General features: G+C 45.2%; 1 protein-coding gene across 2 annotated transcripts in view; it reads right to left on the bottom strand.

Moving 5' to 3' along the window:
• Positions 1 to 4778: 4778 nt before the first annotated feature.
• Positions 4779 to 11487, bottom strand: part of WDR4 (WDR4 tRNA N7-guanosine methyltransferase non-catalytic subunit) — a 20930-nt gene continuing 14221 nt past the window's right edge. For both annotated transcript variants that reach the window (XM_075197574.1, XM_075197575.1), the window contains 5 exons: positions 7652 to 7750; positions 7217 to 7281; positions 6757 to 6934; positions 6001 to 6070; positions 4779 to 5328 (listed from right to left, as the gene is read on the bottom strand). In XM_075197574.1, the coding sequence (XP_075053675.1) occupies positions 5171 to 5328; positions 6001 to 6070; positions 6757 to 6934; positions 7217 to 7281; positions 7652 to 7750 (570 nt within the window). In that variant the 3' untranslated portion in view covers positions 4779 to 5170. The remainder of the gene's footprint in view (positions 5329 to 6000; positions 6071 to 6756; positions 6935 to 7216; positions 7282 to 7651; positions 7751 to 11487) is intronic.

Below are 11487 nucleotides of genomic sequence, written 5' to 3'. Positions count from 1 at the left end.
TGGACTCCTTAGCAGCATCCAGAACTGGGTTCCTTCTGGGTAACTGTCACTGCTAGAGTACCCCCTTGCTGATGCACCTGGGCTGGTACCCCTGACATATTACTCAGGGTTGCTGTGGATGGATCACACTGGCCAGAGCTGCTGGGTAGCAGGCAGAGCGGTTGTGCTGGAAACCTGGTTCCAAACCTCAAACAGCCGGGACCAGATTAGATTTTGGGTCTAATCTATAGTTCACAGGATTTTCAGCAAGTGATGGTTTATTTGCTTTCACACTGGTTGAAGGTACCAGTGATCAGGTCAGATGGAACAAAAATGATACTTTCAGCTGAATCCAATGCTGTTTTATACAGTTTTGGACACATTCTCACAGGGTAAGCCAGTCTCCTGAGATCTGAGTTATTTTTAGTATCAGGATGCATTATGTTTAACCAAACATGGATTTACATGCAATGCAAAGCTAACAATATTTACACTTATCTGGGATATCCTAAAACTTGCTGTGATTTCCTGCATCCTGTTGTAGACACAGAGGAAATCTAACAGCAAGTCTCATTAAACCTTCCTGTGCCATCAAGTGTGTTAGACACTCACACATCAAAAGGTCTAACTAACATGAGATTAACTTAGGGCCTTTCTTCAGACAGTTGCAGAATACAAATTTCCTCCACTCTATTGCTAACTTGAGAATTCCCAAACAAAAGTTACAAAACCCCAAACAAGTCATTTCCCTACCAAAATACACAAAAGACTTCCTCAACAAATGCTTATTGCATCAGAAATGAATACTTCAGAAATGAATGCAATTCCTCTACAAAGTGCCACACGATATAGTAAAATAAGTACATTTGCAATGATATAAAAAACGCCCTGCGCTATTTCCTTTAAATAAACTTATCCCATAAGTTATTTATAAGTGATCCAGTCACAATGTCCCTATCAGTAACTCTGTTCCTAACCATATCCCTAGCACTATAATAATACTGTCCACATTTCAATAATCTACCTAAATCATACTGTCCGCTATGTGAAATGGTGACCTAACAATACTGTTGACACCAGAATTGTCGACTGCTACACAAGTTGATAAACCAAGGCCTAAATGACAAACAGGGCAAGATGAAATTGTCCTTGGTAATTGTTATGAGTGCCTTTGTTTTGTATCTGGCAGCAGTACCTATAATCCATCAGAGGTGCTGCTGTCCTGAACTCTGCAACATGCCTGAAGGAGTTAATCTCCTGTCTGATGCTAATTAGAACTGCACCTGTCGCACTGCTTCAAATACCTGCCTCAAGCTGTGCTCTGTGCAGTTCATTCCATTTGTTCCGTGCTGCTGCTAACCTGCTTCTGTTCTGTTTGGTATATACCTTCTGGATTGAACTTCTGTGTATGACCCCTGCCTGTACCTTGGACCTTCCCTGAGACCCTGATTCGTTTGCCTGTACCTTGGAACTTGCCTGAGACCCTGATTCGTTTGCCTGAACCTTGGACCATGCTGTTTTGCCTGTTGCCCTGACCTTTTGGCCTGACTTCTGGACCTTGCTTATTTGCTTGATCTCTGCCTGGCTATTTGGATTTGTTTGTCTGATCTCTGCTTGATTCTTGGACTCTGTCTGCTTTCCTGGACAGCCTTGTGCCTTCTGGACTGGGGTAAAACTTATTATACCTGTTCCTGCCATTTTTACTATACAGTCTCCTAAGGAACCTGTTCTAATCGGTGGATCTGAGTTATCTTTGTTTGTGTATTTACCTGAATAAAGATACATTGCTTTACACTTCCGTTGCTCTTGGTGAATGCACTGGGATTCATAACAGTAATTTGTTAAAATGGACATGTACAATTTAACAAATCAATCAATTCAGTGACACTTTTGTGGCAGAAGTGCTTGGTTTGTTTGGGCCCTCACAAACCTAGCTACCATCGGACTTAAGGCAGGTAAGCCAACAGTCCTGTCAATGAACTCTACAGTGGCAAGATGTTGTCAGCCTCATCCTCACGCAATATTAATTCATCCCCGCTGGAATCCGCCATTACAGAAATCTCTGTACTTTGATGTAATTGCCAGTAAAGTCCTTTCTCGTGAAATTTGTGATAAACATCAACTTTTCCACATTTTCAGGAAGTAGCCTCCTACGCCAATCGCTGACAAGGTTCCCGGGTGTGCTGAAAACTCTTTCTGAGTACACACTGAAGGGTGGGCAGCTTAGGTATTGCAAAGCGAGTTTGTACATGGGTCTCCAAATTGCCTTTTTTTTCTCCCAGCATGTAAAGGGACTGCATGACATGTCTATTTTTATGCTGTCACTAAAATAATCCCTCACCATTCTTTGAATGTTGATAGTAGGATCAAGTGAAGTTATGGCAGAGGTGCCAAGATTTTTTGGACAATTCTTTTAGACCAGACCAAATGTCAAAATGTTGTGCCGACTCATATGCATCCCCACTGGGTGTCTTGGGAAAGCTTAGTTCTTGCCTAGCAGCAGTAGCCTGAGAAACTGAAGGAGGGGACGCCGTCATGTCATGTACCACTTCAGCTGTCAACTTGCTCACCAGGAGCTCATTGTATCTCTTGTGATCTGGGGCAGTTGAAAATAAAAGACATAGCTCTTAAACCTAGGCTCAAGCACAGTTGTCAAAATGTAGTGATCCAATTTCAAGATGTTGATAACTCTTGGATCCTGGCAAAGCGAATAAAGTACTTGATCTACAAGTCCGACATACTTAGCATAATTGATTTGTTTCATCTCCTCCTTCAATTTCTCAAATTGCTTTTCCAAAAGTCTAATTAAGGGAATCGCTAGGCTCAAGCTAGTAGTGTCTGAACTCACTCCACAGGTGACTACTTCGAATGGTTTCAACACCTTGCACAACATGGAAAGTATTGTCCACTGCACTAGACTAAAATACAATCCCCTTTCTTTCCCAATGTCATGGCTTGTGGAGTAAGCGTGGATGGCTTTTCGCTGTTCCTCTATCCTCAGAAGCATATAAAGGGTGGAATTCCACATTGTTACCACATCTTGTTTCAGATGCTGACATGGCAAATTAAATTGTTCTTGTAGCTGCTGCAATCTCCTACACACTGTTGCAGAATGCCGTAAATGTCCCAAAATTTTTCGACCCACAGACAGCATCTGCTGCACGTCCGTAATTTTTAAAAAATCTCTGTACCACGAAGTTGATTGTGTGAGCAAACCAGGGAATGTGATGGAATTCACCCAGCTGTAGTGCTTTCACAATATTGGTGGCGTTATCAGAAATGTCATATCCTAAGGAGAGTCCAAGCAAGATAAACCATGTTGCAATGACATCCTTTCGTTTTTCTAACAGGTTGTCAGCGGTGTTAATGAAGCTGGTGATAAACAGTGGCCTGCATCTGCAAAATCTATAGTTGTTGGGTACATGCTACTGCTGTACCTACTCCTGAAGGCGAATCACCAACCCAGTGGGCTGTCACAGTCATATAATCTCTAGTTTGCCCAGATCCGCTTGTCCACATATCTGTGGTTACGTGTGCCGTGGGTAGAATGGCATTTTGTAGCCCAATAATTAATTTTTTTCTAACCTTCTGGTAGAAGTGAGGAATAGCTTTTCTAATTAAATGGAGTTGTGATGGAATTTGGTAATAGGGACAGAAGACCTCAAATAACTGTCTAAAATCAGCTGCATTACTTGTCGATATTGGACGCAGATCTAATACTAGCATAGCCGCCATGGCGTCTGTGATCCGTTTTGCGACTGGGTAACAGATTTCATACTTGCTTCCTCTTGTAAAGGATTGTTTAACAGTAAATTATTGTAAACTACTAGTAGTCTTCTTCTTGGTCTGCTTCTGGGCTGAAGGTCCACCCCCAGCAGCAGCAGCAGCAGTGGGACCAACGCTCAAGAATTTTTCAGAGGAATCCTGGAGAGGGGAGGAGTCACCAAGCCATAGCAACTTGGATGCAGGACTAACTCCAATCACTAGTGAGGATATTGATGAGAAAGGTGTTTGTGTAGATTGCAGGTGCCAGGATCTAGTTGATGTTGGACTGCTTCTTGTTATTTTTTTCAGCATAAGTTTTTGATTTTCCTAAAAAGCTTCCCATGAACTCTTCAAATAGCGTAACATGAATGAGGTTTCTAGATGGTTAAGGTCCCTACCTCTACGGACTGTGGCTTTACAAATGGCTAGACAACTGTTGTCAGGATTTGGGTAAAAATAATTCCACACATAAGAAGTGGATTTTTTGGCATTATGTCCAGGCATGACAATGGCCTTCTTCTTATCATGTGCAAGAACTGCTTCCACCGGAGAAGGACTTACACAAACAACATCATCCTCATCAACATCCTCATTAGCGCCGTCGTCAGCAACAAGAATAGCCCCATAATCATGTTGCAATTCCAAAGTGTCATCCTCAATTTGTGTAGCACCAGCTACACTTGGGTTGTTCATCCACACATCTACAGAAATTCTGCATTAAAAAGGCTGACTTTTTAGACTAGACTAGTCAGAGTAAACCGGTGTCTACCCCACATCACATGTAGATGTCTGGTCACAAAAGAAGTAGAAGACAAGCTAATAAACAGCATAAAATGTATGTAAAGCTGGCCACAGATGGCAATGCCATTGTACAACTAGGTCATTTCAGACCAAATCTGGCCAAACGTCAAATGAACGCACCCAAAAAAATGGGCCAAATTAGCAAATGACCTAGTAAAGGTCTGTAAAATATACAAGATTTATTAGGACAAATACTACACAGCTCAGGGATAGATAACACACAAAGATCAATAAACTGTTCCATGAAATATCTTTATTTTCTATAACATCCTTATAGACATATTTGCATTTATTCTACTGGTTATAATTTTAGGGTTAAGAAAAAAAAAAAGTTACCAGATTTCTCAACCTGATCGTAAACCAATTATCTCACAATCAAAACACAGAATTCCATTACATAATATAAAAATAAAAAAATCTGGACATTAAACACAGCTGGAGGCGTCCACAGAACTCTTTCAGGAAACTGTGCAGTGTGGACCAGCGGGATTCGGGGGAGGGGACTGTCAGTAGGGCCAAGTACCACAGGATCCACCTGGATCTTCAGGTCCTCTCACCCATTTATGGGTCATAGCTTGACTTTCCCTTGTATCTGACACAGCGTCAGATATGAACTGTCGGGTCGTCACGTCTTCTGTACTTTCATAGCAGTGCCAGGTTGACCAGTGGACAATTTCCGTTTTTCGGTCTGAAGACGCGCTTCCTTCTTCTGCAGGTAGGAGGCCATATTATCACAAACCGCTTTATACAAACCGCTGAACCGGTTCTCCTGAGTCACAGACACTGTAGTGAGAAAGGTTTGGAACTAAATTAATACAATTAAATAGGAGCTAAAATAAAAGTGCAATTTCTCCTTCTCCCCCACATTGCACCTCACTTCTGTATCAAACATCCCTTTACATAACACCTCTAGAGACAATCAGAATATAAATATAATAAAATTTAGTGACCATATAGAAAGCAGCATCACCCACTTTATGAAAGAATATTATAGCAAATGTCCAGCTTGCAGAATATATACCTGAAAAATGGGACTATTCTACACGGGGTTAGTGAGACTTATCTGACCTTACAGGTGTCCTATAAGTAACACGTATGTAAAGACAAATGTAACCCGTGTCTAACAGAATTACACGGTCGCAAACTGCAGGATGTCATCCCCACCCCCCCCCGGACATATTAGTTCATTGTGGGGGGATAAATGTGCTAAATAAACCTGAATGGTCGTTTTCTACAAACAGACAGTAAAGGACAGCAACACCTTATCTGCAGGTGGAACGGAAGCTCTGTCCGTGGCAGGTGGAACGGAAGCTCTGTCCGTGGCCTCCGCCACTGGTGGGGGGAGCGATACTCATTTCCTGGTTTTATGATATGTGTCAGGGATCAGGCATTGGTGTTACCCCCTTTCCCTCTTACTGTCTTCAGGGCAGACCACAATGTCTGAGGGGCACTTACCTTCCATCTCACCCCAGTTCTCCCGGACGGCCTCTTTCAGTCTCTTCAAATAATCATCTTGTGGTGCAGCCTAAATGGAAACATGGTACATGTTATATTGGGCTGTGATACCAGATCACCATCACAGTAACCTCCCCGGGTACTGACCCCGAGCAGGACTACGGTCAGGGTACCAGGAAAACAGCACCCCCGGCTGGAATAATACTATATGGGGGGTAAATAATAAAATCTCTTCTAATCTGAATAATATGTAATACCATCTTCCATATCGGTGTGTGAACAGTCAATGTATCACCGAGACAGGAAGACAGTGTTTATATAGAGGATGTGTAGAGTTCTTTTCATCAATTGCTGTGTTTTAGGGTGTGTCTCACATCCCTCGTCACACACTTGAATCAATAACTACTAATAGGGCTCTGCTAGCAGATATACAAGTGTAAGACAACATTTTGTTGCCTCCTCTTACGGTTTAAATATCACATTGATCTAAAAGCAGAGCAGAGTATTTCAGCAATATAGAATTATCTGTGCCCTCAGTCTGTAGAATCCGCCCACTATGGAAACAATATGGCAGCTGCCAGTCAGTAAAATATAACGGATGTAACTCACCATGTTATTCATTCTCTACTTAATGTGTATTAACACTAGTCCCCTATGTATGTGTTCTCATGTTTTGGGTTTAGTCCCAATTAAGTTATCTCCAATATACAAAGTGTTGCTGTTTCACCAACTTCACCCTACAAGCCAATAACTGACCTGCCAGTGTCCATCTTTGTATCGGTGCAGCTCTACAGCGTCTTCTCTGACACCAGATAATACCCAGAGGGAGGCAGAGTCTTCAAAGTCCAGGTCCACGGGGACATAGGACAGTGGGACATACTGCACGTGTGTGAGGTGTGAACCAGAGATGGAGAACAGGTAGATACCGGGAACACTGGAAGAGACACAATCATTATAAATGCCCCTTACCAGAATTCATCAAGAGTCACATGACTTCCATCCCAGGCAGCAGAACCACGCCCGTTCTTACCCCACTGAACACTGTGCTATACCAGCAGTATCAGATACCACGTTCTACCCATTATTATGTCAGAAGACACCTCACCCGTATCATGATACTACCCCAAGCCCAACATTCATCAAGAGTCATATGACTTCCCGTCCCCATTCCTACCCCACATACTACCCCAATATTAAGTGTCAGAAACTGCCTCACCCGTCACACAGTACAGCCACATTCTCTCCTCGGGGGCAGCAACTGATTCTGGAGACCGCAAATCTCTAGAAAAAAAAACCAAACAACTATATTATATATATTATTATATTACACCAATGTGCTCCCAGCGCATTACCATGTAGTAATAGGCACAAGTACCACATTGCCCATTACACACTCACACAATGGCCGACCTTCCCATAATACACAAAACACTAATCCCTTCAGTCTAACCCTTCTGCCATACCCCAGGTACATATAACTGCACATCATCACAACGGGACATTCCTAACACTATAGATATTTGTCCTGAAATATCTAGTGTATCAATGTCAAATGTGAAGTTACAATTATGTTCTGTAAAACACAAGGAAATGCTAATCCACTGAAAAATAAGGTTCCGAGGATAAGACGAAAGGTGGACAATGTCCTCACCGTGAACTCTTGCGTATCTTCAGGCCTCTGGATACCGCAGATTTCCCAGCTCTGGATCTCTTGACCGGTCTCGTATCTCCAGAGACGCAATGTCCCATCCTAGAGGGGTAAGAAACAGGGGTAACTGGGTGGAGGTACCCCACAAGAAACAGAGAAAAAGAAGAATGAGAGGTGAAAGGAAGCAAGAGGGGGATATTAATCATAGAGTGAACTGTTTTTTTAAGGATGGACATGAACAGCTGCATTGAAGGAACAGTGAGGTAGTTGCTGAACAGTTATAGGGAAAAACGAGATTGGAGTTTGGAGCTGGCCCCAGAGTGAGTAGGTCGGGCTAAACAAACAACCTCCGAGGACTGACTGACATTATTACTTGGTCTGCTGAAGTAACAAGAAGGACTTCAATCTTCAGCATCCAAATAATGGGTATCAGTGGAAAAAGACACGTGGGAACCACCATAGTATGATGTCAGAGGTAACTGCCATCCAGTGAAGACAAAACAAGAGGATAACCAACACCACCATGGTTGCCAGGGGCAGGCTGGGGGTCAGGTCCCATAATGGGCTATCTTGGGCTGGGTCACCGGCATTTTTTTTTACTTGCCCCCCCCCCGGGACTAAATTTTGCCAGCCCTCCCTTGATGGTTATTATTATTATTATCCTTTATTTGTTTGGCGCCAAAAGGGTTCCGCAGCGCCGTACACTGTACAAAACAGTAGACTATACAGGGTAAGACATTACTGAACAATAAACAATAAATACCAAACTTCAGAGGCTCCAGGCAGGCTAATGCAGTAAGGACGGAGCAGAAGAACAGGTATGGATACAGGAGGGAAGAGGGCCCTGCTCAAGTGAGCTTACATCCTAAGGGAGGGTGAACAAGACTCAGGCACAAAGGGAGTCAGTTGATGCATATGGGAGGGAGAGGGGACCGGGAGGAGAGAGGGGAATATGGGTTAGGTGGAAGGATGGTAGGCTTTGAGGAAGAGGTGAGTTTTAAGTGCTCGTTTGAAGGAGCTTAGATTGGGAGAGAGACGGATGGAGCGAGGTAGGTTGTTCCAGTGAAGGGGGGCTGCACGGGAGAAGTCCTGGATTCTGGAGTGGGAAGAGGTGACCAGGGTGGAGGAGAGGCGACGGTCATTGGCCGAGCGCAGGGAGCGGGCAGGAGTGGGAATGGAGAGGAGGTTTAGATATAGGGGGTAGTGGACTGGGAAAGAGCCTTGAACGTGGTGGTCAGGAGTTTGAAAAGGATTCTGTAGGGGATGGGGAGCCAGTGAAGGGCAAGGCAGAAGGGGGATGCAGAGGAGGAGCGGCGAGAGAGGAAGATGAGTCTTGCAGCCGCATTGAGAATAGAGCGGAGGGGGGCAAGGTGGCAGAGGGGGAGGCCGGAGAGGAGGAGGTTGCAATAATCGAGGCGGGAGATAATGAGTGCGTGGATGATGATTTTGGTGGCATCCTGAGAGAGGAAGGGCCGGATGAGGGCAACATTGCGAAGCTGGAAGCGACAGTTTTGGGCGAGGGATTGAATGTGGGGTGCAAAAGAGAGAGAGGAGTCGAAGGGAATGCCCAGGCAGCGAAGTTGGGTGACAGAAGAGATGGTGGTGCTGTTGACGGTGATAGAGAGGTTGTGGTGGGATGGGAGCCTGGGGGGAGGAAAGACAATGAGTTCCGTTTTAGAGATGTTAATTTTGAGAAAGCGGGAGGACATCCAGGAGGAGATGGCAGAGAGGCAGTCGGATACACGAGAGAGGAGGATGGGGGAGAGATCAGGCGAGGAGGTGTAGAGTTGGATGTCATCGGCATAAAGGTGATACTGAAGACCTAAGGAGGAGATGAGAGCACCAAGGGAGGAGGTATAGAGTGAAAAGAGTAGAGGGCTGAGAACAGAGCCCTGAGGGACTCCGACAGGAAGAGGGGAGGGGGTGGAGGAGGAGCCAGACGTGGATACAGAGAAGGAGCGGTTAGCGAGGTATGGGGTGAACCAGGCGAGGACAGACCCAGATAAGCCGAGAGAGAGGAGGGTTTGTAGCAGGAGGGGGTGGTCTACGGTGTCAAAGGCCGCAGAAAGGTCGAGGAGGATGAGTAGGGAGAAGTGACCCTTGGATTTGGCTAAAAGTAGATCATTGGTAACTTTGGCCAGGGCAGTTTCGGTGGAGTGCAGGGGGCGGAAACCAAATTGGAGAGGGTCGAGGAGGGAATAGTCCGAGAGGTGTCTGGTGAGGCGGCTGCAGACAATCCTCTCAAGTAGTTTAGAGGCAAAGGGGAGAAGTAAGATAGGGCGATAGTTAGCAGGAGAGGTGGGGTCAAGATTGGGTTTTTTGAGGATGGAAGAGATGAGAGCGTGTTTAAATGAGGAGGGGACTACGCCAGAGGAGAGTGATAGGTTGAAGAGGTGGGCTAGGTAAGAGCAGGCAGTGGGAGAGAGCGAGCGGAGGAGGCGAGAGGGGATAGGATCGAGAGGACAGGTAGAGGGTGGAGAGGATAGAATAAGTGAGCGAACTTCTTCACCTGAAGTGGGGCAGAAGGAGCACCAGAGTTGGTTGTTGGGGGGAGGTGAGGGGAAAAGGGAGGATGGAGGGGGATGGGAGGAGGAGATGTTCAGTCTGATGGCCTCGATTTTGGAAGAGAAAAATGTGGCGAAGTCAGAAGCTGAGAGGGAAGTCGGGATAGGAGGGGGGGGTGGAGAGAGGAGGGAGTTGAAGGTGGCAAAGAGGCGGCGGGGGTTGGAGGACTGAGAAGAGATGAGGGACCTAAAGAAGGATTGTTTAGCAAGGGAGAGAGCGGAGCAGAATGAGGTGAGGATAAATTTAAAGTGAAGGAAGTCGGCCAGGGAGCGAGATTTCCTCCAGAGGCGTTCAGCAGTGCGAGAGCACTTCTGGAGGAAGCGGGTAAGTTTGGAGTGCCAGGGTTGGGGAATGAGGCGTCGCTGGCGGACAGAGGAGGCCGGGGCGACAGCATCCAGGGCAGTAATGAGGGAGAGGTTGTAGAGGGAGGACGCCTGGTCAGGGCAGGCCAGGGAGGGAAGAGGTGAAAGGAGAGTATCGAGAGAGTTACACCTAGTTTGTCACCAAAGCATGGACTTTCATAAGTGTTTATTTTTCCCCTTTTTTTTTTTTTTTTTGAGAGGGTACAATGAAGGATTGGGAGTTTGGAAATCTTCTTTCATCCTGTAATCCCTGCGGGTCTTGTGGATCTGTGAGCCCTCTGAAAGCAGGGTGAAAGTACAGTGCGACCACAGCCTGACCGGCAGTAACAAACCTGAAACGGTTAACCCAGGATTAACTACTAGAATATCGGTAGTTCTGTGCATGTTTGCTTTGTGTATTATAATATGATTAAGCTAACCCTAGCTTCAAAGCTCTATACCATTATTGGTGTATTTGTATTAAAAAACATAGATATTCATTATATGTATATTTGCCACGGTGTGAAAATATGTTCCCACGTCCATAGTACTGGAGGACAGTGTTAGGATCAAAGTAGCCCAGTAAGCGCTGATTTCATGGGGTAGTTTCTGACGGTTACCACCAGGTACACGCTCCCCCAATCAACTGTAACCTTATACAAAGTCAATTACTTTATATCCGGCCGGCCCAGGACTGGGAACAAACATATCCTTGAGGTAGTCAGAGATTATTGAGGGTGAAACGCGTTGGTTTATGTTATCTGAACTTCAATATCCACACATTGCATTTCATCCAGCTGACGCATGCTGCCGTAACACATTTGCTACCGTTTTCAACGTCATTACTGGCTGTTTCAAAAGAGAACAGCAAATCAGGAGGGACATTGGGATTGCACCTGACAATCCCACACACAACCACCCCGCACCTACCTG

Source organism: Mixophyes fleayi, chromosome 2 (assembly GCF_038048845.1).
Source record: "Mixophyes fleayi isolate aMixFle1 chromosome 2, aMixFle1.hap1, whole genome shotgun sequence".
NCBI classification, from domain to species: domain Eukaryota; kingdom Metazoa; phylum Chordata; class Amphibia; order Anura; family Limnodynastidae; genus Mixophyes; species Mixophyes fleayi.
This window is presented reverse-complemented; position numbering and strand designations above follow the sequence as displayed.